Source organism: Canis aureus, chromosome 11, assembly GCF_053574225.1.
Source record: "Canis aureus isolate CA01 chromosome 11, VMU_Caureus_v.1.0, whole genome shotgun sequence".
Taxonomy (NCBI): Eukaryota; Metazoa; Chordata; class Mammalia; order Carnivora; family Canidae; genus Canis; species Canis aureus.
In genome coordinates this window covers 9,385,893-9,411,954 of record NC_135621.1, presented here as the reverse complement: position 1 = coordinate 9,411,954, position 26,062 = coordinate 9,385,893, and the positions used below count along the sequence as shown (strand labels likewise).

The window sequence follows — 26,062 nt, the reverse complement described above, 5'->3', positions numbered from 1 at the left end:
TTGGGTAACTTCTTTTTGGTGGGGTGGGATTTAGAAAAGCAAAGATAAGGAGTTGGGATTAAGTATGACATATTTAATGGACAATTAGGAATGCAATCTTGCTGGAACAGAATGTGATTTTGGGAACTAGTGGGAAGTAAAGTTGAGTGAAGAGGCTGGGCCAGAGTATTTTGTTCTTTAAACTCAAGTGTGAATTGATTTTTTATTTTTTAAAAGATTTTATTTATTTATTCATGAGAGACACAGATACAGAGGCAGAGACATAGGCAGAGGGAGAAGAAGGATCCCAGGACCTTGGGATCATGCCCTGAGCCGAAGGCAGATGCTCAACCGCTGAGCCACCCAGGCGTCCCTCAAATAAATATTTAAAAAATAAAATAACAATTCTAGATATATTTATTTAGAGATAGTGAATGAGGGTGGGGAGAGGCAGAGGGAGAGAAATCCTTAAGCAGATTCCCCACTGAGCATGGAGCCTGAGGCTGGGCTCCATCCAGTGAACCTGAGATCATGACTTGAGCTGAAATCCATTTGGACCTTTGACTGATCCACCCAGGCACTCCAATAAATTATAATTCTAATGAGATGTATGAAAAATAATGTGCAAAACATTTTCATTTTCACAAACTGATTTAAAAAAGCAAATAATTCTATTAACCAGTGCTACTATAAAATGGAATCAATCACAGTTGACTTGTCCTTATCCAAGCAACCCCAAACACACTAAAAGGTATCTTGGAAATCACAAAACAACAGGGTTTTTTTATGGACTTTATGTCCTTTTCCCACTACTTAACCTACTGGATACAGGAAGACAGGTACAAGCACAGATCTGTATGTACTCTGCTGCATATAAAATCACAGGGCAGGGGACACCTGGGTGGCTCAGCGGTTTGGCGCCTGCCTTTGGCCCAGGGCGTGATCCTGGAGACCCAGGATTGAGTTCCGCATCAGGTTGCCTGCATGGGGCCTGCGCCTCTCTCTCTGCCTATATCTCTGCCTCTCTCTCTCTGTGTCTCTCATGAATAAATAAAATCTTAAAAAAAAATAAAAAAAAATAAAAAAAAAAATCACAGGGCAGGATATTTACATTACTTACCTTTCTAAAATATGATTATTTTCAGCAAGTTCTTTAACCACCCCTTCCATTTCTTCCTTTAATTTCTTCATACTATGTAAACAAAACAAAGATCAATGCCTCTGCTCAAAAAAAGTATGCAAATGTTTTAGAAATACATTATGTTTTAGTTCTCTAGATAGGGTGAAGCCATTAAATAACATTAGCAAATGTATTCACAACAAATACCAAAATTTCAAAATAAAAGAAAATCACAAACTGAAATAAAAATGAATGGAAATATCATAGCTACACATAATAAATTTCTTACCCAAGAGTCATTTCCACTAAGGTATTAGAACATGGATAAATTGGGGTCATGGTATGTTTGATTCCACTGGAGGCTGCAAACATTTTCTGGGGCAAAGTTTCTTGTAACTGAAACAAAAAAAAACCCCACATCAATCACTGAACAAAGTACAGACTACATCAAATGTTACATGTTTCAGTATGCCCTTCATAGCTTCAAATTTTAATTTCAAAACTATGAATGATACAGTATTAAAAAACTTTTTCAAAGATGATTAAAGAATGGTCAGATGTTTTTTTAAAAAGCTTCTTTAGTTTTTTATATTTTATCAGATGCTTTTAACTGTAAAACATCTAAGTTCTGAAAAGTTGGCTCAAAATATGTATTACGAATGAGCAGACAAATAAATATAAGGTTTATTATGTCCTATTTCTCTCCTTTCGGTCATTGCAAATATAAACTGAGAAGAAATGTATTTTCTCCTAACAGGAAAAAGATTTTTTCTAGATACTTTGCCAGTTATACCTCATTTGTGTAGTCTTGATACTTTGATACTTCTTCCTCAATATCAAAACACTGATTAGTTAGGGATAATAACTGTTTCCTAAGATGAAGCATCTTTCTGAAAACCAAAAAGAATCAATTAATAAGCAGCCTAATGAAATATTAATCTTATTTAAAGTATATAATGTACACTGAATTGTACATTGTACAGTCAACCACTAAGTTTACTTACCTCATCCATTCTTCTGACTTATCCAAAAATGTCTCATATTTTTTAACACATTCATCTGTAAAGTGGGTCATAGCTTTTGTTGCATGGTAATACAGTTTTTGCCTATAATTTAGAAATAATCACAGGCTTAAACCAATGTGACGGTTTCTATTTCTGATAAAAACTTTTCAAATACATAAAATTTATGTTTCTTAATGACTGTTCTGGCTTTAGAATATTTATAGTAGAAAGCCAAAGGGTTCTAAGACAGATATTACAGTAGCAAGAACTAAAAGAGAAGGTTCATAATGGAGAACGGCCAAAAAATATTTAATGATGTTAAGGTAAAGAAAGTGGTTAAGTCTGCCCTTGCCTATGTTTTCTATTAACCATCCTTCTGCAATCAGAGCACATGATGCAGAAGATGCCCCTTCATTCTCCATTCTCCTTAACCTCTCAACCAGGGACCAGACACGGGGGCCTCAAATATGTGCACACATAATAACGATTCTGTGAAGCCAAGGTTAAAATGTATCTTTTATTACAATTTCAACTTTAAGAGGAATTGTATTAATAACATAACCAAAAATAATTATTATTAAACATAATATGGACACTTACTTATCAAATTTGTGGATCTGTTCTTCATTATAGGCTAATCCTGAAAATAAGAAATGTTACTTCTGTTAATGTAGAATAACAAAATCATGCACATTTCTTTTTCTTTTGAGATTATGACTTCAAAAAGGCCAAGAACTTAAGATGACACAAACTCATGACCAATGGGTTAGATATATATATATATAGCCTTTTAACTGATCTGTACGGTGTTAACTTAAAGAATATTAACTGCCAACATTTAACATCAGGATATTTCCTTCTTTCTTTTAAAGATTTATTGACTATTTAAGTAACCTCTATACCCATGTGTAGCTCAAATCCATGATCCTGAGAACAAGAGTTACATGTTCACTGACTAAGTCAATCAGGTGCCTGCAGGATATTTCTAATAAAATCTGTATTTCCAGCCTCTCTTGAGAATAGGAGGATTGTGGGCAATGAATCCGGTGAACTGAGTAGTGATTCTCCCCTTTAGATGGGTATCTCCTCTCCTGTTCTCCTCAGTCTCCAATGTCCAATCTCATTTCTTTCTGTTACACGACTGATCTCTAGAGATTTTAGAGTTCAGGACCCTTTATTTAAAATATTCAAAAGGTTGGTTTTAAGGATAATTTTTTTATATTGAACCTCTTTTCCAACAGAATCAAATCTCTGAAATAAATAACTTAAGGAGCCACCCTTATAAATATACCAAATTAATTCAACGGAATTACAACTAGTAGAGCTGATTCATTAGATTAACAAGTGGCAAATTTTACTTACTACGTTCTGCTTTGTCTTTTTTGAACTGATAGTAAATCTCTGTGATGCAATTTAGCAGGACTTGTAGCTTTTCTACACTATATAAAGAAAAAAATCCAAATAAATTAATCAAATCAATGTGAAAAAGGACATTTAATTATAAGAGCAGAAACTATTAATAAAGTTATATAACCTACTGTCTATCTTTTGGATGAGTGCCTTCTTGATGGGCCCATGTATCTGACAGTAATCCACCTGGAGATAATTTGCTTTCGATATCCTGAAGACTAGTTTCTATTGTTCCCTGAGAACTGGAAAGCTAAATAAAACCAATGGGATCAGATTCAGATTAGCCAAATACAGAAATGATAATCACAGTGCCAATGGAGTCTAAAGTTTGAATCATACTCTTTTTTATATTACGTCAATTCAAATTCAAAAATGCAAGGACTGTTTCTTGGCCTGATTTTCCACCAAGAGTATCATATAATAAAACAAGACAATACGTTTTATAAAACATTTCTTACATTAAATATCCTTTAAAATACTTTTAATCATCTAATTAAGCTTGTTTCTTTACCTGTAAAATATGGTTAATACTTTGTTTCTTTTTTAAAAAAAGATTTTATTTATTTATTCATGAGAGACAGAGAGAGAGAGAGGCAGAGACACAGGCAGAGGGAGAAGCAGGCTCCATGTAGGGAGCCCGACATGGGACTCGATTCCAGGTCTCCAGGATCACACCCTGGAATGAAGGTGGCGCTAACCGCTGAACCACTGGGGCTACCCAATACTTTGTATCTCATAGCATTGTTGTGAAAGTCAAGTAGGAGAACCATTAGCATAGTTCCAATGACAGTCATAATTTTGTAAATACTTACTCTCAACAATTTGGTGTGTATGTCTGAAATTTCACCTAACTCTGCTGCTTCTAGGTTGATCTTCATCAACTTTTCATATCTGTATACAAAACAAGTACGAAAAAATTCAATGAGCATTATGAATATACAGATTTTAAAAGATGTTTTATAAATTATATGTTATTATAATTATTTAGAATACTGAATGCAAAGACTACTAAAAGTAACAGATTCCAAGAAAACCTGATGTCTCTATAAAGAAGGAATTTTATATACTTCTACTAATAAATTTTAATGTATGATAACATAAAAAAGACAATTATTAAGTCTTATGCCAGCAGAACAGTCAAAATACTAGATTGTGGAATGGCAGTCAATAGTACATACTAATTTCATTAATTGTATTTCCTCTACAGTATAAATAACACAGCCTAGGAACAGGTAAGTCTAAAATATTCTGTTTCAAAAAATAGTCTCAGGGATAATATTAATTAATAAATAATAGTAAACTACAAGTAAACCCCAAATTCTATAAACACTACCAAAATACAGTTCTAGAATATGTTTTCCTACTTCCTTCGTTGACTGCAGTTTTTATATTTTCCCTATTCAGAGTGTCTACCTTGCAAGGTTAAAAAATGAGATATTTCTATGTCAAGATTACCTTTTCCTTTGCAAAGGGAAGGAGAAAATGCCACCAAATGTTCATTTCTTACTGAGACAACTAAGTATTTTTGTCTTTGTGAGGAATTAACTTAATCTAAGACTATATCTTAATACTACAAACATTTCCATGGCAACTATATTATGCCAAAGATAGCTAAATAAATGAAAGAGAAATGGGACAATATTTATCATTTTAACCAATTTATTAAGTAATCTACTTACACTTTCACAGTTTTTTCAATGTTTCTGATGCAGAAATCCAGTGTGATCACAACTTCTGTCTTTTTGTGAACAGTTTCATTATAATCATCTTTAACTAATTCTCTAAAAAATAATAATATTCTCATTAGATTATCTAAAGAATGATTTCTTTCTTTCTCTTTCTTTCTTTCTTTCTTTCTTTCTTTCTTTCTTTCTTTCTTTCTTTCTTTCTTTCTTTTTCTTCTTTCTTTCTCTCTCTCTCTTTCTTTCTCTCCCCTCCCTCCCTCCCTTCCTTCCTTCCTTCCTTCCCTCTCTCTCTCTCTCTCTCTCTCTTTCTTTCATGAGAGACACAGAGAGAGGCAGAGACATAGGGAGAGGGAGAAGCAGACTCCCTGTGGGGAGCCCGATGTGGGACTCAATCTCAGGACCCCAGGATCACGACCTGAGCCAAAGGCAGATGCTCAACCACCGAGCCGCCTAGGTGCCCCAGATTTGTTTGCTTTAAAGAATGATTTGTTTTCTCTTGTCTATCACTAATTACACTGTGTTACTACTGTTTAGACAAATTTATTAACAATCTTGTTATATTATGAAAGCTAATTCATTTTTCCCCCTTGGGATTAATCTTGCCAATTCACTTTTTATTACTGAAAGCATCGCTCTGACCCCTATCTAGGGCACAAACCATTAATTATTACTTAGTAGGTTAACAGTTTGGAAATCTAAGGCATTAAAAAATTGAATTAAGGTAAAAAAAATTAAGGAATGAAATTAATCTACAATCACATGAATACCTAAATATAAATAGCATTATGCTTTACACCAGGAGAGTTAATTTTTACTATTCATAGTAGATTATGACTCTGAAGAAGCAGGATAACATAGTATGTAATAAAACTGGAAGGCTTTTGGTCTACATTAAGGGTCAACAAACTAAATTTGTTCTTGTGAAGAATAATATTTATAATTTCAAAGGTTGTAAAAACAGAAGAAACCTTATGTGGCCCACAAAGTCTAAAATACCTATTAACTGAAAAAGCTTGCCAACAGTGATCTACATAAAAACTATTTTAAAAAACCCCTCAAAACAAAAACAAAAACAAAAACAAAAACAAAAAAAAAAAAAGGAAAAAAAGCCAAAAACTATCTTCTCATGACTTATGAAATGAAAAGTTAGGACATAAAGGGAACAAAAGCTTTTTGGAGTAGTGACTGTGGTAGATAGCAAGAGCAAGAGAACATGAGAACTGTTAGTAACAATACCACAAAAGTAAGAGTTTACTTTTCCAGAAAGTGTTTAGTAAAAATGAGAGGCTCCTCAAGGGACAGAGAAGAGCGCAAGCTTACAAAGTGGATATGTGAACACAAGAAACTCCATCAACCTATGGACTAAACATAAAAATGAGAGGCGGGAAAAAGTGTCATCATTCTTTTTTCTTCTTAAAGAGCCAGAACGAGTATGATGAGATGCTTCATGCATGTTTGTGCAAGAAGGGAAGGGTAGGCATGAGGCAGGTATAAATAAGCTGTCATAAGCATTAAAGCCAAAGAGCACTGTAAACCCAGAGAACATGAGGCCGTTACTACACGTACATAAAATTCAAAAGCCTCAAGTGATGTATAGAAACTGGAGATGTAATGTTCCAGGGAGACCATTTATTCTCTGCTTCTATCAGATGAGAGATAACATCTACAAATCAAGAGAGATAAAACAAACAAACAAACAAACAAAAAACCAAAAAGGGCAAGTCATATTCATCCACAAAACATTTCTTATGGTGGTTACTTTCAGGGAAGAGACTTACTAGACTAGTAACTTAACTAGATGGTCTTAACTAGATGATCAATATTCTGACCTAGAATAAGTTATTTAGTAAAAACATGCTTTTATTGCTTGTCAAAGTAAGTGTGTACTTCACTGAATAATTTCATTTCTATGAAAAGTCTAGAATAGGCAAATCTATATAGATAGTGTATTTGTCATTGCCTGGGGCTAGGAGGTTACAGGGGAAATGGAAAGTGACTGCTAATGGGTACAGGGTTTCTTTTTTTGTTGTTGTTTGTGGGTACAGGGTTTCTATTTGGAGTGACAAAAATACAATGAGTGGTGACAGCTGCACAACTCTGTGAATGTACTAGAAATCACTGAATTATACACTTAAGAATGGGTGAATTAAACAGTATGTGAATTATAGCTCAAAAATGCTGTTACAAAAATAAAGTTGAGTGTATACTTCATTTGGGAAAAAGGCAAGAAACAGGAAGATTCTGAGGATATAAACTTTAGAACAAGTACAGATTGTACTGCATTATAACAACTCCAAAGTGGGGATGCCTGGGTAGCTCAGCCGGTTAAGTGTCTACTTTGGCTCAGGTCATGGTCCTGGGGTCCCAGGATTAAGCCCTGAGTTGGGCTCCCTGCCCAGCAGGGAGTTTGCTTCTCCCTCTCCCTCTGCCCCTCCCTGTCGCCTGTGTTCTCTCTTTCTTTCAGCGGAATAAATAAAATCTTAAAAGAAAAAAAAAAAAAAAAAAGCCAGGGTGCCTGGGTGGCTCAGTGGGGAGCCTGCCTCTCCCTCTGCCTCTGCCATTCCTTCTGCTTGTGTGCACATGCTCTCTTTCAAATAAATAAATAAAATTTTAACAACAACAAAACCTAAAGCCTACCAAGATAGTGAAATGACAGCCAAGTAAGGGCCCTGGAAAAAGATTTCATTTATGACATTGTAGAGTGTAGCATAAGTTTTAAAATTCAAATAGTATTTGTCCTCCCTGTCTCACAAGTTTATTGTAGGAATCAAATGAAAACATAGTTGCTAAATGTTTTATAAACTAAATGTGAAACAAATGTATTATAATAAAATCTAAGGGACACCTGGCTGGCTTTGCTGGTGGAACATGTGACTCTTGATCTCGGGGTTGTGAGTTTCAGCCCCACGTTGGGTGCGAGATTAGTTAAAACTAAAGTCCTTGGGGATACCTGGGTGACCCGGGATTGAGTCCCACATCAGGCTCCCTGCATGGAGCCTGCTTCTCCCTCTGCCTATGTCTCTGCCCCTCTCCCTCTCTCTCTCTGAATTAATAATAAATAAAATCTTTAAAAACAAAACAGAACAAAAACAAAAACAAAAAGAAACAAAAAACCCCAAGCACCTGACCTTACCTAAAGAGGTGAAGTGTCAATGATAAGTTACCACTTATTTTCAAATTTCGTTTTTTTTTTTTTTTTTTTTAAAGATTTTATTTATTTATTCATGAGATACATAGAGAAAGGCAGAGACACAGGCAGAGGGAGAAGCAGGCTCCATGCAGGGAGCCTGATGTGGGGCTCGATCCCGGGACCCCAGGACCACACCCTGGGCCAAAGGCAGGCAGTAAACTTCTGAGCCACCCAGGGATCCCCTATTTTCTTTTTCTTTTTTTTTTTTTTTGGGGATCCCCTATTTTCAAATTTCAATCTATTACTTACATCAACCATCGTATCCCCTTTCGCATTAATTCCTGATAAAGCTGCAAAGTACTGGCAATTTTACAGGCATAACACACGACTCCTGTTATTGCCTAATGAAGAAACACAAAATGTGAATATTTGGTGCTAATTGTGGTACAGGGTAAGAAAAGCTTCTACATATCAATTTTCAAGCTTATATATTTTTATCAGGTAATTTAAAAACCACAAACTACCAATTTCTAAAAGCTATAGAGAGATACAATAAATATTTCATTATTAACATGATAATGTTAAACATGCACTGCCTCTAGAGAGAAAATTTTTTCTCTAGGAGAGAGATTCAAGATTTAGGAGTTCAAGATTTAGGAATTCAAAGAAGGAAGAGAACACAAAATAATTTGCAATGGATAACCATTTAAATGAATAATTTCCTAAATCATATAGGCATATGTACAGATAATACATTTTATTGTTTCTACTATTGATAATTTTAATTCAGATGTTTACACAGTAATTTTGTTCATAGTAATTTAATTAAATACTAACCTTAGCCATGCTAGCATCCCCATCTAAATCGTAACGTGGATGAACTTTAGGGAGGGAAACTGAAATAATAAAATAATAAAATAATTAAAATCAGAAATAAAATATTTTGAATAAATTATTAGAGCCTCTATGTAGCAATTAAAAAAAATTAAATATTAACCTCTAGATTACCTCTAAATTAAACATTAGTAGCAAAACTCTAACGTTCTTCTCCAGGTTAAAAAAAAAATCACTTAGAAAAACATAAATAAATCACTTTAAACAATTAATGCCCATTCCTTAACAATAAAGAAGTTCCCTGAAATATTTCTAAGAAGTTCTGTTTTTTTTTCTTAAATATATTCCAACACAATAAGTTTATTTATTTTTTTTTAATTTTTTTATTTATTTATGATAGAGAGAGAGAGAGAGAAAGAGAGGCGCAGAGACACAGGCAGAGGGAGAAGCAGGCTCCATGCACCAGGAGCCCGACGTGGGACCCGATCCCGGGTCTCCAGGATCGCGCCCTGGGCCAAAGGCAGGCGCCAAACCGCTGCGCCACCCAGGGATCCCTGATGCTTCTCTTTAAATCAAATCCCAAAGATCCAAATAGAAAAGTAAAATCTGGGTAATCTTTTTTTCACCAGTAGGATTAATAATTTGATTCCAAATGTAGATCTAATTTTTCTTAGACTCCAAAGCCTGGCAAAGTATCCTATTCACACTGGATACAATAAATATTTGCTCATATTTATGATACAAAAGGTTATTTTGAGTGTGAATAAATACTAAAAGCAGAGAGCTACAGTAAAACATGCATGACAAACTATTTTACCATTTCACCATTTTTTGAAACTATTCAAAGTCAAATTCTGTAGCCTATAAAGCTTTTCACTTTTATTACTAGTCTAATTCAACTAATTTACAAAATTTTAATGTTTATGAAAATTCTACATTACTATCATCAATAAACTTTATGAAAATGCCAATTATTTTTATAGGTCATCTTTTTTTTTAATGGCTAGCAAGATCGCCAGGAAAATCCCAACTTACTTTTTTCATATATCAATCCTATGGTACTCAGAGGTTCCTGACTTACTACAAAGATGGGATTTTCCTCAGTAGTTTTAGGGAAATGCTGTGCCAGTCTTCCAGGTTCTATGATTAAACGTCGTCCTTCATATATAAGTTCTTGGTTTGAAGAAATAATTTTGGTTTGTTTATACACCAGTTCATGAAATACAGTAGCACTGTGTGAGAAAAATTCAAAAGGACAACACAATTGAGATTAAACGTAAAAAAATTTTTGGGCTGAGTACAACAACATTCATTTCTATGTGATACTTCAGATCATGGCCAGGCTATAGAAACACTGTTGATGTGGGTACTAAAATGTCTATTAAACTGAAAATTCCACATAACCTGTCTAGACAGCAATCAATTCTAAAATACTTTTATGTCTGAATACCCATGCTGGATATGTGTAAGACACAGAAACCTTTTTTTTTTTTTTTTAAGATTTTTTTTTTTTTTTTTTAAGATTTTATTTATCCATGAGAGACACACACAGAGAGAGGCAGAGACACAGACTCGATCCCCAAACTCTGGGATCACCACCTGGGCTGAAGGGAGACGCTCAACCACTGAGCCACTCAGGCGTCCCACGACAGAGGATTCTTAATGTTTAATAACAGGAAGTCAACATAGCAGAGCACTTCAAGCACGGACTCTGGATCAGACTACTTGGGTTCAGATTCCAGTTCTATTTACTTGCTGAGTTATCAAGCTACTTAACTCCTCTGTGCTAGTTTTCTCATCTATAAAACGCAAGCAGTATCACCTACCTCACAGAACCATGGTGAGGATTAAATGCCTTAAACAGTTGAGAACCATCTCTGAGACATGACTGTAAAATATTTGTTAAATGAATAAAACAAGATTTTTTTCAAAATGATGTTTTGGGGAAAAAGGTAGGTTCTCCCTGAATAGACCTATGCAATCAAAGAGACATAACAGCAGCAATGCTGTGATTTGGCTCAGGCTTAGGTGGGCTTTTGATGTTCAGATGTACTCTTAAAATGAAATAGTGGCTAGTACCTAACTACGGTTCATTTTGTTTTTTTAAAAGATTTTATTTATTTGAGAGAAAGAGAGTGAGAGTGCGCATGAGCGGGAAGAGGAGTAGAGGAAAAGGGACAAGCAGACTCCCTGCTGAGCTCAGAGCCCAATGTGGGGTGGGGCTTGATCCCAGGACCCTGCGACCATGACCTGAGCCGAAATCATGAGTTGGTGACTGAGACACCCAGGTGCCCCTATGATACATTTTTTTTTTATTTATTTTTATTTTTTTTTTAAATTTTTTTTTTTAATTTTTTTTATTTATTTATGATAGGCACACAGTGAGAGAGAGAGAGGCAGAGACACAGGCAGAGGGAGAAGCAGGCTCCATGCTCCGGGAGCCCGATGTGGGATTCGATCCCGGGTCTCCAGGATCGCGCCCTGGGCCAAAGGCAGGCGCCAAACCGCTGCGCCACCCAGGGATCCCAATACATTTTTTTTTAAAAGATTTTATTTATTTATTCATGAGAGACACAGAGAGAGGCAGAGACACAGATAGAGGGAGAAGCAGGCTCTTTTTAGGAAGCCTGATGTGTGACTCGATCCCAGGTCCCTGGGATCATGCCCTGAGCTGAAGGCAGATGCTCAACTATTGAGCAACCCAGGCATTCCCCTATGATACATACTTACTTAGGCTATTATATAACAAGACAAAGATAAAAAAATATATTTGATATGTCATTTTATTTTATTATATTGCTATATATTTAAGTTTATAATACTAATAGTATATTATACATGGTACACATTACAATCTAAAATATTTTATCTAATTGATTTTATTCCTTAATTAATTGCCAGTAAAGGTCTCTTTTTGAGTTTTATGAGACATCAAAACTGCTATTTGAATCTTGTAAAAACAGACACTAAGGCTTATAGAATGGGTGAAATGTTTTTTTCCTCTTCATTTTATTTTATTTTATTTTATTTTATTTTTTCCTCTTCATTTTAAAAAACACTGAGACCACTGTAGATTCGCATGCAGTTGTAAGAAATAATACAGAGATGCTATATACCCTTTGTCCAGTTTTCCCCAATGGTAACATCTTGCATATAATATAGTATACTACAACCAGGATATTGATACTGATATAATCTACCTATGATATTCAGATTTCCCTAGTTTTACATGTAAGCGTGTGATACTTAGTTACGTTCACTTCTTTTTTTTATTTTTTTTTAAGATTTTAATTTATTTATTCATGAGAGGCACAGAGACAGAGCCCGATACACGGGCAGAGGGAGAACCAGGCTCCCTTTAGGGAGCCCGACGCAAAACTTGATCCCAGGACCCCAGGATCACAACCCAATCCAAAGGCAGACGCTCAACCACTGAGCCACCCAGGCACCAGTTACATGCAGTTCTAACACATAGGCAGATTAAACAAAAATAATATAGGTATAATGTGTTTTTGTTTAGTTAACACAAATGATTATTTCTCTAGCACTTAATAAGGATTTTATGCCACGTATGCAAATAATAACCATACTAACTATATTTAAGACTTATGCTTTAGGGGCAGCCTGGGTGGCTCAGCGGTTTAGCGGTGCCTTCAGCCTAGGGTGTGATCCTGGAGACCCAGGATCAGGTCCCACGTCAGGCTTCCGGCATGGAGCCTGCTTCTCTCTCTGCCTGTGTCTCTGCCTATTTGTTTCTCAAATAAATAAATAAAATCTTAAAAAAAAAAAAGACTTATGCTTTAAATTTTTTTAAGATTTGAGGAGAGAGAGAGCATGCAAGAGCAGGGAGAAGGAACAAAGGGACAAGCAGACTCTCCACTGAGAAAGGAGCCTGAGAAGGGGCTTGATCCCAGGACCCTGGAACCATGACCCGAGCTGAAGGCAGATATTCAACTAACTGAGACACGCAGGTGCCCTGTTTTAATATTTTTTAAATGACAGGGCAGTGCCAACAAAACAAAACAGGCAGTTTTCTTTTTTTAAAAAATAGGCTTTACGACCAAATGGGGTTTGAGCTGAGGACCCAGAGATTAAGAGTTGCATGCTCTACTGACTGAACCAGCCAGGCAACCCTGACAGGGCAGTACTCTTAATAAAACCCAGCCCATTTATTGGTAGATTATGTAAGAGAGAAGGCATAGAAAAAAGAATTGTCTTGCAAAACTTGCAGTTTAAGAACTAATTTACCCGTAAATTTTATAAGTAGAAAATTAATCCTTTTACTTCAAAAATAAGAGAAAAAGAACTTATTAAGCACTGAAATGTAATTTCCTAAGTGGGAAGTGGGTGTCTTTGGAGAAGCTGAGACATCTTTTCCATTTCCTCTATTTTTTTTTTTAAAGATTTATTTATTTATTTATTTATGATAGTCAGAGAGAGAGAGAGAGAGAGAGAGAGAGGCAGAGACACAGGCAGAGGGAGAAGCAGGCTCCATGCACCGGGAGCCCAATGTGGGATTCGATCCCGGGTCTCCAGGATCGCGCCCTGGGCCAAAGGCAGGCGCCAAACCGCTGTGCCACCCAGGGATCCCATTTCCTCTATTTTTAGGAAGATAATTATAGAACACGTTATGATATAGGATGAAAACATAAAGAGGTACTTACGTATTATAGCCATGAATATAAATCTTATGAGCTGTCATTTGTTGCAGTGAAAAAACATGAATTATCATTCGATGAAGTATATCACTAGTTTCTGCAAAAAACTGGTCAAAACCCCAACACTTTTCCTGATCTGCCTCCAGGATGTTTGCAAGAACGGGGGTAAGTAGAACTTGAAGACCCCTAAAATAGTATTGAAAAAGTTACTTGAAGAGTGAATGTTGTATTTTGTCTAGGTACAAGAATCATAATATTTACCAACAAATCAAAGGAACTGCTACAACTTAGATGATCTAAAATTTTAAAATATCTGCCAACTTTTCAGAAAGTCAGGTAACTTCGTTTAAGATCACTTCTCAATTAATCAGGGGTTATGGTATTTTTATGTTACCTTATCTTTTACTGATTATTTTCTTTGATTTGCTCCTTCTCAAGTTTTCTTACTTTTCCAAACACATTCTAATGTTATATATATCCATGGCCATCCAGGCAAGATTAATGGATTAGAACCAGGAAGTCATGATGATAAGATAATGGTTGAATTTCAGAATCTTTAATGTCCTTTTAATATGGCTCTCTAATATATAATTTTAATGTTGAGTTTATATGCCTTTTGTAGTTTACTTCTTTAGAAAGTAAAATTAATATAATTTTCCAGCAATCAATTAGTGCCAACTCAACTAGAGATAATCTTTGACTAATAAGCTTAAATTTAAGGGGGAGTGGGTGGGGAGATAGGGTAACTGAGTGATGGATATTAAGGAGAGTATGTGATGTAATAAGCACTGGGTATGATATAAGACTGATGAATCACGGACCTCCACCTCTGAAACCAATTAATACATTATATGTTAATTAACTGAATTCAAATAAAATTTTTAGAAAAAGCGTAAATTTAAAAAAAAGTTAAAAAAAGAATGGAAAGGCCTTTATTTTTTCTCATGCTTTCACTGAATTATATAATATACTCAGACTCTCAATTAGCAATTTCAAATAGTTAAAAAAAAATATATATATATATTTAAATGTAGGCTCAATGCTTAGTGTAGAGCCCAACATGGGGCATGAACTCAAAATTCTGAGATCAAGACCTGAACTGAAATCAAGAGTTGGGCGCTTAACTGACTGAGCCACCCAGGTGTCCCTAAACTATATATTGACTATGGTAACAGACACTGGAACAATTCTTTGGTGTAGTTATTATCATTAGTTGGAGGTGGACAGTTGGTAGCATGCAAGTCAGTTAAATGAGAATCAACCCAGAAATCTTTGCTATGAGTCTTAGACTGAGCTTTCAAAGCACTGAGAATGTAAGTCTGCGAATGGCAGCAGCTACCTTGTGGTTACCAGCAAAAAGCCTGACCCAGAGTAAAGACAAATCAGAGAAAAGCAGATCTAATGATCTGAAGAGACCAAGTCTTGACGCAACAGTCTGAGTCCAAGGATTCAGCTTGGCTTTGAGTCACATACACATGTGAACTTTCAATGAGAAGGGTCAATCTATATCCTTTTTCACCTACACACTAAGTTATTAGGTCTTTCTCACTTGTTACACAGTTTTGGCTAATACATATAATGATGGTTATCTTTTTTTTTTTTTTTTTTTTTTTGCAGTTGTTTTCATTGCTAATTTGTATTACTTAAAGTATTTATAAAAATAAATTTAAAATATCTTTTGAATTTATTTATAGAAAGAAATTTTGCATTCAAAAAGTACCCACAAACTATAATAGATGTTAAGCTAGTAAATCATAACCTACGTTACCTGTGGATTACACAAGTGCCACACTCAGGAAAAATGGAAGTTAATTTAGTAATCAGAAATTCCAAATATTGATAAGTGTCTTGGCTTTATTTCCAGAGTAATATCTAAAATAATTTACTCTTTACTTTTAATTTCCTTCTCCTTAAGTTTCTCTTTGTGGTAACAGAATTCATGTCTGATAATATAATTTTTTTGAGTTCTGGTTGCTAAGTTAAAGAAGACCCATCTGAACATTTGAGATGCTGAAAAAAGTAGTAGAAAGTGATTAATTCTCCCCTTTTCAAGAATATGAAGACTTTTAAAAAATGAGGATATTACTAAATTTATTGAGTGTTCTTTAGAACTCTAGTTATTCCCTCCCATCTGTACCACTATTTGTGGTCTGTCAATATGGATGGTCACTACAGAAGATGCCAAGGTCCTAAGCTGGATCTCTACTCAGGACAGAATTCTAAGACTAGTGATTAGCAATTTCAAAAATGTTTGTCCTCTGTCCTAATAGAGATCTGACAAAACTATTTATATAGATCAGAATCAATCTTTATAGTGCCACAAGGCCAAAGATGACAAATCAAAGCACATCTAAAACATAGTAACATCTTAGAAAAAAACCCCCCCGAAAACCCAAATCAAACTACACTTAAGTATTTGTGATTTTAGTCAATAAAGATTTCAAACACTGAAGTGTAAAACAGAACTGGATACACCATACTGACCTAGAAAGACTACAAGAAACAGGCATGTCTCTACTCCAGTCGATTGGCCCATTTTCTGCTTTCTGTACTCCAGATATTGCACCAGAAGGCTTTCCAGTAATTATTTTATACCTTGGGAGGAATAAATGCAGAATAAAATAAGCAGTTCATTATTGCATGGCGTATCAATGGGCTTTGCAAAAATATTTCCTCAGTTGCACCTACAATTATCTACTAGACGAAACTTTGTGATTGATGTTCACAGGATCCATAAAACAATCAAAATACTTTGAATCTGACTGACTGAAGTAGAATAGTGTGGTTGCACGATTATTTTATATATGCCATAATTAATTTTCATTGGGATCTCAGAGTGACATATAACAGCATCTTGATGTTGACAACAAAAATATTAATTTTCCATCTGAAAAAATCGAGCAAACACAAAAAAAGTTATGTTACAGAATGTTTCTAGGTCATAAAAATTCATTTTACCCATATTATCCAAAGGCAGTCAACTAGACTACGAAATTACTGCAGGATGAACAATAGCATTTTTTTTTTTTTAAGAAAACAACACTATACACAGCACAGTATAAGAAAGATTTTTTGAAAATAAAAAAAATACATAGACATATAGGAATAGGGGTGTGTACGGGCATGAAAAGCCAAATTTAACTGGATCCTTGAGGTAGGTGATAAAAAAAAAAAAAAAAAAGAGGTGAAGAAAGGGCTGGAGGGGAAAGCAAAGGAATACCATAAAGATGTAGCAAGTCAATGAGAGAGAGTCCATGAAATCTGGCAGGTTTCAACACTTTCCTAAACAAAACCTGAGAGTGGGAGAAAAATAAGGGTTCCATGCCTTCAGAAATACTTTCATCCAGATGAAAATGTAAAACATAATACAGCAGTCTTACATAGTTTATAGATACTATTTCTGGCATGACTTTTTGTTCATTTGTTTAATGTCTACAGAAATGTGCTCTGAGCAAATCGATATATTCTCTAAAAAGCAGAAGACACTAGTACCACTGATTTCGACCACCTGCTGCTTTCTCAGGAGAGGCAGCCAGGAGTTCGGTTTTAACATTTTTCAAAGAAGGAATTTAATGTGAAAAGTAAGTTGCATTCACATGGGAAAAGATCTGACTGTGGAGAAGTAAGTAGAGATATGAGATTAATGCAAGAAAGAAGTGATGAACAGAATGAGTGGCACAATTCTTACAATTTCTGGAAAAGCTTTACTCATTTTGATAAGATCCATATATAAATACACTGATGACATGAAATGAGATACCAAGGGAACACTGCTATAACGTGATGAATGCATCCTTCAATAGTAAAACAGTCCATTACTATCTCAAGCACCTCTGAACGTTATCAGTGTTCATGAAAAGCTGTGCATATAAAGAAATAAATTCTTCTAATGGGGTATCTGTGCACATGAGGACAAAAATGATCATTTTGTCACGTTTCCTTTATTAGGGAACATCATGCTTTTATTTAAGCCATTTTTAGGGCAGCAAGAAATGCTGCAAAATCTTTTTTTTTTTTTTTTTTTTAAATTTTTTTTAATTTATTTATGATAGTCACAGAGAGAGAGAGAGAGAGGCAGAGATATAGGCAGAGGGAGAAGCAGGCTCCATGCACCGGCAGCCCGACGTGGGATTCGATCCCGGGTCTCCAGGATCGCGCCCTGGGCCAAAGGCAGGCGCCAAACCGCTGCGCCACCCAGGGATCCCTGCAAAATCTTTAAAATATATGTATGACTACAAAAACATGATTAACTGTTAGGCACAATTCAGGTTTAATGAGAAAAACACAAACTGACTCTCAGCCTTCATTAATGAAAAGATTTTTATAAAAGAGGCACTGCTGTAAAGCAGGCTCAAAATGACATTATACCAAGACCATCAGTACAGTAGTGGATGAGTCTTCTTTGCATGAATATTCAGACTGTCCTTGCTGAAAACATTCAGATATACAGGTTTTAGCAAGAGTCACTGTATCAACTGGTTCTACCTCCTCAAATCAACAAACATATTGAAAAATATTCTCCTTCAATTTCCAGAAGTGAGATTAAAGATTATATTCTTTTTTTTAAAAGATTTTATTTATTTATTTATTCATGGTAGAGACATAGAGAGAGAGAGAGAGAGAGAGAGAGAGAGGCAGAGACACAGGCAGAGGGAGAAGCAGGCTCCATGCAGGGAGCCCAATGTGGGACTCAATCCCGGGACTCCAGGAGCACGCCCTGAGCCAAAGGCAGACGCTCAACCACTGAGCCACCCAGGCGTCCCTAAAGATTATATTCTTAAAAAAAAAAAAAAAAAAAAAGATTATATTCTTATAGTTGTGACTATTTAAATCATGTCTGCTTACAAAAGGCAGGTAAAATGCAAAGGTCTGAGAGAAATATTAAGATCTAATGAATGACTGGACACACTGGGCTGTCAGCGAGTTACTGTCCCAGAACATTCTCTAAACAGCATTTATAACCTTACAGCTTTATGTGTACATAGACTGACCCTTTCTCATGAAGCAGGGTCATTCACTAATTTTTCTTACAATAAAAAGACATGTGGTCAGTGTAGAGATGTTTATAAAAAATTTCACATCTAGAATTCCATTTCTCTTTCCTCCTTTATTTGGTTTACCAACAGTGATTTTATACAAGTTAACTATTTCCCAATAATTATGGCATTTCATAAAAGTATAATGTACTACTAAAGTACATTTTTAGCCTTTGGACTGAAACCACGACACTAGAAAAAATAATTAAATGTTATATATGTATATTAAATGTTATTTCTGAAATGGTAAAAGAAATCAGATCAGGGTAAAAATCTTTTTTTTTAAACTTAAAAAAAATATTATTCATTCATTTGAGACACAGAGAGAGAGAGAGGCAGAGACACAGGCAGAGGGAAAAACAGGTTCCATGCAGGGAGCCCAACATGGGACTTGATTTCGGTCTCTAGGATCACACCCCGGGCTGAAGGCGGTGCTAAACTGCTAAGCCACCCGGGGCCGCCACCCGGGGCCGGCCCCTGCCCCTTTTTAAAAAAATTTTATTTCTCTTAAATCTGGTAATGGTTCTAGTACCTCACAGAGTTATTCTTTTTTTTCAGTTATATAAAGGAAAAACACCCCGATAAGTAGTACACATAGAGAAATAAACAGTGTGCTGAAATCGAATCCAGAAAGTATATTTTTAATAATGGACCAAAGACTGATGCCATTTACACTTTGTATATAAAATACTTAAACACAATATGAAAAATTATGCCTTTATAAGGTTGCATTCTTATTCAAAACAAAATAGCTTGAAATACCAGAAATGATGGCTAAAAGCAATTTTCATTAGTGTACATCCCTATTGCATGATGAAACAAAATAATACGGAAATACATTTTAAAAATTATTTCTAATTTCAGATGGAGAAACCACTTACATCACTTCTTTATTTCTACGTGGCCCTTCAAATGGTCTAAATGGCAGTGATCCAGTAGCTGCATGGTAAAATGTTACCCCAATGCTCCAAAGATCAACTGTTGCTCCATATTTCTTCTGATGATCTTTTCTTAGTACTGCTCTCTCATACATATCAGGATGCTTAAAAAAAAAGGATGAAGAAACTAACTTGTGTTCCATGGTAATACGTTACACACAAATGGATGTTCAAAAACACCTACAAATTCTGTCATATTTTCCAAATAATTTCACTTCCCCAATCTGAAAAGACTATTTTCCTTCCTTCCTTCCTTCCTTCCTTCCTTCCTTCCTTCCTTCCTTCCTTCCTTCCTTCCTTCCTTCGTTTGTAAGAGAGAACGAGCACAAGCAAGTGGAATGGCAGCATAGGGAGAAACAGACTCCCCCTTGAGCAAGGAGCCTGATGTGGGCCTTGATCCCAGGATTCTGGGATTATGACCTGAGCTGAAGGCAGATGTTTAATTGACTGAACCACCCAGGCATTCCTGAAAAGAGTATTCTACTTTTTTTTTTTCTTTTACTCAAACCTCCAATACCATCCTTCCTTTGATTCTCAATTTTGAAACCTCACTTCATACTTCAATGAGGAAATGGAAGCAATCAGAGATCAATTCTCCCTTATGCCTTTTATCAAATACCAACCTACCTGAATCCATGTCCAGACTCCAGGCCTACTTTCCAGTATGATGGAACTGCTCCTATCAAGGGTTAACTTTTCCATCTGTGCTGTGGAACCTACCCTATCGTTTCAACAATTCTAGAAATCAATTCTTGCAATTATCCCTTTTATTTTAATTTTTAAGTTTTATTTATTTATTTATTTGATTAAGAGAGCACACAAGCAGGGGGAGTGGCAGAGGGAGAGGGAGAAGCAAGCTTCCCACTGAGCAGGGAGCCCTACGCAGGGCTTGATCCCAGGACCCTGGGACCATGACCCAAGCCAAAGGCAGATGCCCAACCATGTGAGCCACCCACGTGCCCTAACCCTTTTAGGTTTCAATTTCCCCCACTGAATCATTTCTTTCAGCTTACATACATGCTTTAAGATCTCCCGTTTTCTTTCCCTCCCTCCCTCCCTCCCTCCCTCCCTCCCTCCCTCCCTTCCTTTTTCTTTCTTTTTTCTCTCTCTCTTTCTTTTTTAAAGAAGATGGTGCGGGAGGGGAAGTATAAGAGAGAGAATCTTAAGCAGGCTCCACACCCAGTGCAGAGACCAGGGCTCCATCTCGTAACTCTGATATCATGACCTGAGCCAAAATCAAGAGCTGGATGCTTAACTGACTGAGCCATCCAGGCATCCCTAAGATCTCCCATTTAAAAAAAAAAAAACCTAAATTGACTCCACAACCCTTTGAGTTATGACCCAATTCTCTGCTTCTCATCATAGCAAAACTTCTCAAAATAGCTGTTCACCTGATAACTGCCTCATTTCCTCATCTCCCATTTAGACCTATGGCATTAAATATTATCTATATACTTTAACTCCCAAAACTATTTCCTGCCCTGAGCTACAGATTCATATATTCTACTATATTTTTAAAGGCTTTTATTTATTTATTCAGGCAGATATGTGTGTGCGTATATATATATATATGTGTGTGTGTGTATATATATGTGTATATATAAATGGGGGGGGAGGGAGAGGCAGAGACACAGGCAGAGGGAGAAGCAGGCTCCATGCAGGGAGCCCGACGTGGGACTCGATCCCAGGTCTCCAGGATCAGGCCCTTGGGCTGAAGGCAGTGCTAAACTGCTGAGCCACCTGGGCTGCCCATACTATTTTCTTTAATGACTAAAAAGTAGCTCATACTTCATCATATCTAAAAGAGACTTTTGGTCTTCTTTTTTTTTTTTAAATATTTTATTTATTTATTCATGAGAGACACAGACTGAGAGAGAGAGAGGCAGAGACACAGGCAGAGGGAGAAGCGGGCTCCATGTGGGACTCGATCCCGGGACTCCAGGATCACACCCTGGACCAAAGGCAGGAGCCAAACTGCTGAGCCACCCAGGGATCCCCAGACTTTTGGTCTTCATTCTCAAACTGGTTTCCTTCTAATCTTTATCCTCTAGGAAAGAAGTAACATCATCTATCTAGTTGCTTATACCCCAAACCTAACAGGCAGCCTTGATTCCTTTTTCTCATCCCTCACATGCAATCCATCAGAGCAAGTCATATGGACTCTGAGATAAAAATCAAATTTTTTAGAATTATTTCAGAGGGTTAACTGGGGATGTAGCAACAACCCAGCCAAATAGCTAATCTGATGTTAAACACATGACTTTAAGCCCTGGAGACACTATACTAGAGTTCTGGAGTACAGATACATCTCATAGGACATGGCTTAGGAGCTTAAAGGTCTAGACAGAGATTCTGATGGACATTTAGTTCTGCAGAATACAACCAGGAGTCATACATGCTTAGCCTCCTGACATTTGCCTTTATAAAAGTTATGCATTAGAACTTTAAGATTCTTGAAAGATAAAGCTATAAGTGTGTACTCTGGACCAAAGTAGAATCATCATCCAAATCAAAACAAATGCCTTAAAAACAAAACAAAACAAAACAAAACAAAACAAAACAAAACAAAACAAAACAAATGCCTTATGACGTGGTGGTATGTGGCTGTGGCCCAAGGACTGGGAACCAATGCAGATAACACTACTAGGAGGGTGCTTCTAAATGATGCAATCTATGAATCTGACTCCCAAAAGGTCACAATCCCTGGAGACAGTGTGTGTGTGTGTATGTTTGTGTGTGTGTGTAATGGGGGGGGGGAGTAGGGAGGTGGAAGGGGTAAAAGGAGTGGGAGGGTAGGGGTGGGGGAAATTGGGAAATACATTGTAATGAGAAACCAAAAGACGTGATAAACATGAGGGGTTTGAATTGACTGTCCAAACATATGCCTATCAGACATATGGGGTCTATGCAGTTTTGCTGGTTTTGTGGTATAGCACAGAAACTACTGTCCTTAGACGTGCTGGCCAGACCTTTGACCAGTAGGTAGTACTTAGTGTATAAATGGTGCTGTGAACAGAGTACCTGGATATGCCCGATATCCTCTAGCACACGAGGGTGCCACGCTGGGAAGAGGAGATACAACGATTCTAGAAAGAGACGAATGTATCATTCGTATTGCACCGCAAAAGGTGCAATAATACATTTCCTAACTGGTAGAATTCCCCACAGAGTGACTGACTGATGATCTTGGCTTAATACATGCTGGTTAGACAGATCTGTGCTCACTGGCTCTCTCCTAAATGTGCTTCTTGTTTGTGTAGAGCCTGGGTCTACACATATGGAATAGGAACATAAGGATAAAGCTACTGTAAAGCTCTCAGTGTATATTATTCAGATATCCATCATATTAAAAATGGTGGAAGAAAGAATACTGAAGTTTTCTTTGGACTTCCACAAACAAAGGGAAGGAAGATTTAAGATCTGGTCTGGGAATTCCAAAATGAGAAAAATATTCACTTAAACATAAATACTTCTAGATTGCTGAGCTTCAGGCTATTAACTCTTTTTATAACTTTTGGTATACTGTATTTGAAAAGAGGACTGGGCATAGTCTGAAATAAGAAAGAGATTAGAGTAAAATTTCAACCTGTAGTACAGCATGAACTCTGGGGAGTTAATTTAATGTTCAGTTCTTTCCATTTTAAAAGTCTGTTAAGAGGCAAAAGCTAAACTCATACAACTCAATACCAAACCCCACAAATAATCTGATTAATAAATGGGCAGAGGACCTGAAAAGACATTTTTCTGAAGAAGACAAACAGATGGCCAACAGGAAAAGATGCTCAATGTGACTCATCATCAGGGAAATGTAAATCAAAACCATGACATATCACCTCACACCAGTCAGAATGGCTAGTATAAAAAGACAAGAAATGACAAGTGTTGGCAAGGATGTGGAGAAAAGGGAATACTTGGGCACCATTGTTGCGAATGTAAACTCGTGCAGCCACTGTGTTGAAATAGTATGGGGATTCTTTGAAAAATTAAATATACTCTTTAAGGGATCCCTGGGTGGCGCAGCGGTTTAGCGCCTGCCTTTGGCCCAGGGCGCGATCCTGGAGACCCGGGATCGAATCCCACATCGGGCTCCCGGTGCATGGAGCCTGCTTCTCCCTCTGCCTGTGTCGCTGCCTCTCTCTCTCTCTCTCTGTGACTATCATGAATAAATAAATAAAATCTTAAAAAAAAAAAAAAAATAAATAAATAAATATACTCTTTAAAAAAAGATTTTACTTATTTATATTAAAGAGAGAGAGAGAGAGAACAAAAGAATATAAGCAGGGGGAAGGGCTGAGGGAGAAGCAGACTCCGTTGAGCACAGAGCCTGACACGGAGCTCGATCCCAGGACCCCGGGATCATGACCTGGGTCAAAGGCAGACCCTTAACCGATGGAGCCACCCAGACGCCCCAGCCTTTTCTTTTAATATAGATCTATATCATTAGTAAAATTAACTTATGAGTGTTATCAAACAAGAATCTTTTACCAGAAAAATAACAGCATCCTTAGATACCAATATCTAATTCCCTCATTACATATCATATAATGAAAATAAAATTTTTATCTTTGTCATAAAAGCTACATTTTATAGTGAACTAGTTGAGCAGTTACCCATATTTACAGCATATTCAGCTTTAAATAAGTTAGTGATACATGACTTACCAAATATTCTTCTGTGCCATACAGAGAAACAAACTGTTCATCATCTTCTAATTCTCTAGCTGCACCAAAATCTGTGAGCTTGTACACAGACTGTCCATCTTCCCCTATAACACGCATGATATTTCCTGGTTTGATGTCACGGTGTACTATGCCGTTTTCTCGGAGATGATTCATTCCACCCACTTAATAAAACAAAAGAAATCATAATGTAGGCATCTATGCATATATGTGTGAACATCAAATTCATTGATATCATTCACTCATATTCATTCAATATGTTTTTCCATAAGTTGGTCTAAAGTCATTTTTGCCAAAGAAGGAATAGATGGTATTTTACATTTTATATCTCATGTCTGAGTAAGGATCAATATGGTCTAGGGAAGAATCTAATCTCTCTTAATTAAATACTATTAGGAAAAAAGGAACAAAATGGTCTTAAGCATATGACTTTCTGAATTACTTTTGGTTATATACAGGAAGGTAACCTGCCTAAACTTAAGGATAATGATTTCTGAGAAAGATATCAAATTTTCACCATAATTTCATATTTCTTTAGCTTGGGAAAAAATTCCGTAAGAAAGTAAACTGGACTCAATACATAAAACAGTAAAAAAGTAATAGAGGCAAAGTGTCAGATTTGCTTCCGTTAAGAATATATTTCTTATAAGTTTAAAGCTGTTCTTCAAAGGCCATTTCCCCCTTTTTTCAGGATAAAGATGGCTACGTTGCTGAAATTAAGCTGTTTAGCTAACTGACTGGCAGTGCTACTGAATGCTAGTTTGAAACATTTGACAGCTGACAGGTGAATGTCCAAATATAACATGAAAATCAGTTTAGGGGCATCACATTCAATTATGGAAACTCAGGGCTACTGGTATTCTTAGGAAGTCATAGATTATTTATAACTTCTACTTGGTTAAACAGGCTGTAGCATATATTGCTTCTCTCTCATCTTATCCTTGCCTAGAGGGTCTCCACACTGCTTCTAGTGTCAAGTTTAAGAATTCCCACTAACCTTATGCCTTCTTTATCACTGGACTTTTCCCATTCCTCAAATACTGATTCACTCCTCGTCAAGAAGATATTATTCCCTTTGGGTGCCATATTCTTTTTTTTTTTTTTTAATAGCTTTGAGATAAAATTCACGCATCATAAAATTCAGCCTTTTAAAGTATACAATTGAGTAATTTTTAGAAGAGTCAAAGTGTACAACCATCACCACTATTTTCAGAACATTTTCATTATTCCAAAAAGAAACCCCATACCCATTAGCAGTCACTCAAGTCTGCCATCCCCTCTAGCCCCTGGCAACCACTAATCTGCTCTCTGTCTCCATGGATTGGCCTATCCCAGGCATTTCTTTTTTTTTTTTTTTTTTTTAAGATTTTACTTATTCATGAAAGACACAGAGAGAGGCAGAGACCAAGAGGGAGAAGCAAGCTCCTTGCAGGGAGCCCGATGAGGGACTCAATCCCTGGACCGGGATCACACCCTGAGCCGAAGGCAGATGCTCAACTGCTGAGCAACCCAAGTGTCCCATCCTGGGCGGCTCAACTGCTGAGCCACCCAAGTGTCCCATCCTGGGCATTTCCTATAAATGAGATCAT

At 36.4% G+C, this 26,062-nt stretch overlaps 1 protein-coding gene across 3 annotated transcripts in view; it reads right to left on the bottom strand.

The window, feature by feature from the left end:
* Window positions 1-26,062, bottom strand: part of TBK1 (TANK binding kinase 1) — a 41,960-nt gene that overhangs the window by 1,642 nt on the left and 14,256 nt on the right. For 2 of the 3 annotated variants that reach the window (XM_077913692.1, XM_077913693.1), the window contains exons 5-20: window positions 24,456-24,637; window positions 19,738-19,898; window positions 16,305-16,415; window positions 13,827-14,006; window positions 10,198-10,394; window positions 9,166-9,224; window positions 8,638-8,729; window positions 5,193-5,294; window positions 4,326-4,404; window positions 3,642-3,763; window positions 3,466-3,542; window positions 2,704-2,743; window positions 2,104-2,205; window positions 1,893-1,989; window positions 1,389-1,495; window positions 1,100-1,171 (exon numbers count right to left, since the gene is read on the bottom strand). In XM_077913692.1, coding sequence (XP_077769818.1) covers window positions 1,100-1,171; window positions 1,389-1,495; window positions 1,893-1,989; window positions 2,104-2,205; window positions 2,704-2,743; window positions 3,466-3,542; window positions 3,642-3,763; window positions 4,326-4,404; window positions 5,193-5,294; window positions 8,638-8,729; window positions 9,166-9,224; window positions 10,198-10,394; window positions 13,827-14,006; window positions 16,305-16,415; window positions 19,738-19,898; window positions 24,456-24,637 — 1,780 coding nt within the window. Of the gene's footprint in view, window positions 1-1,099; window positions 1,172-1,388; window positions 1,496-1,892; window positions 1,990-2,103; window positions 2,206-2,703; window positions 2,744-3,465; window positions 3,543-3,641; window positions 3,764-4,325; window positions 4,405-5,192; window positions 5,295-8,637; window positions 8,730-9,165; window positions 9,225-10,197; window positions 10,395-13,826; window positions 14,007-16,304; window positions 16,416-19,737; window positions 19,899-24,455; window positions 24,638-25,470; window positions 25,619-26,062 lie in introns of all 3 variants that reach the window. The other variant, XM_077913694.1, reaches the window with a different exon arrangement.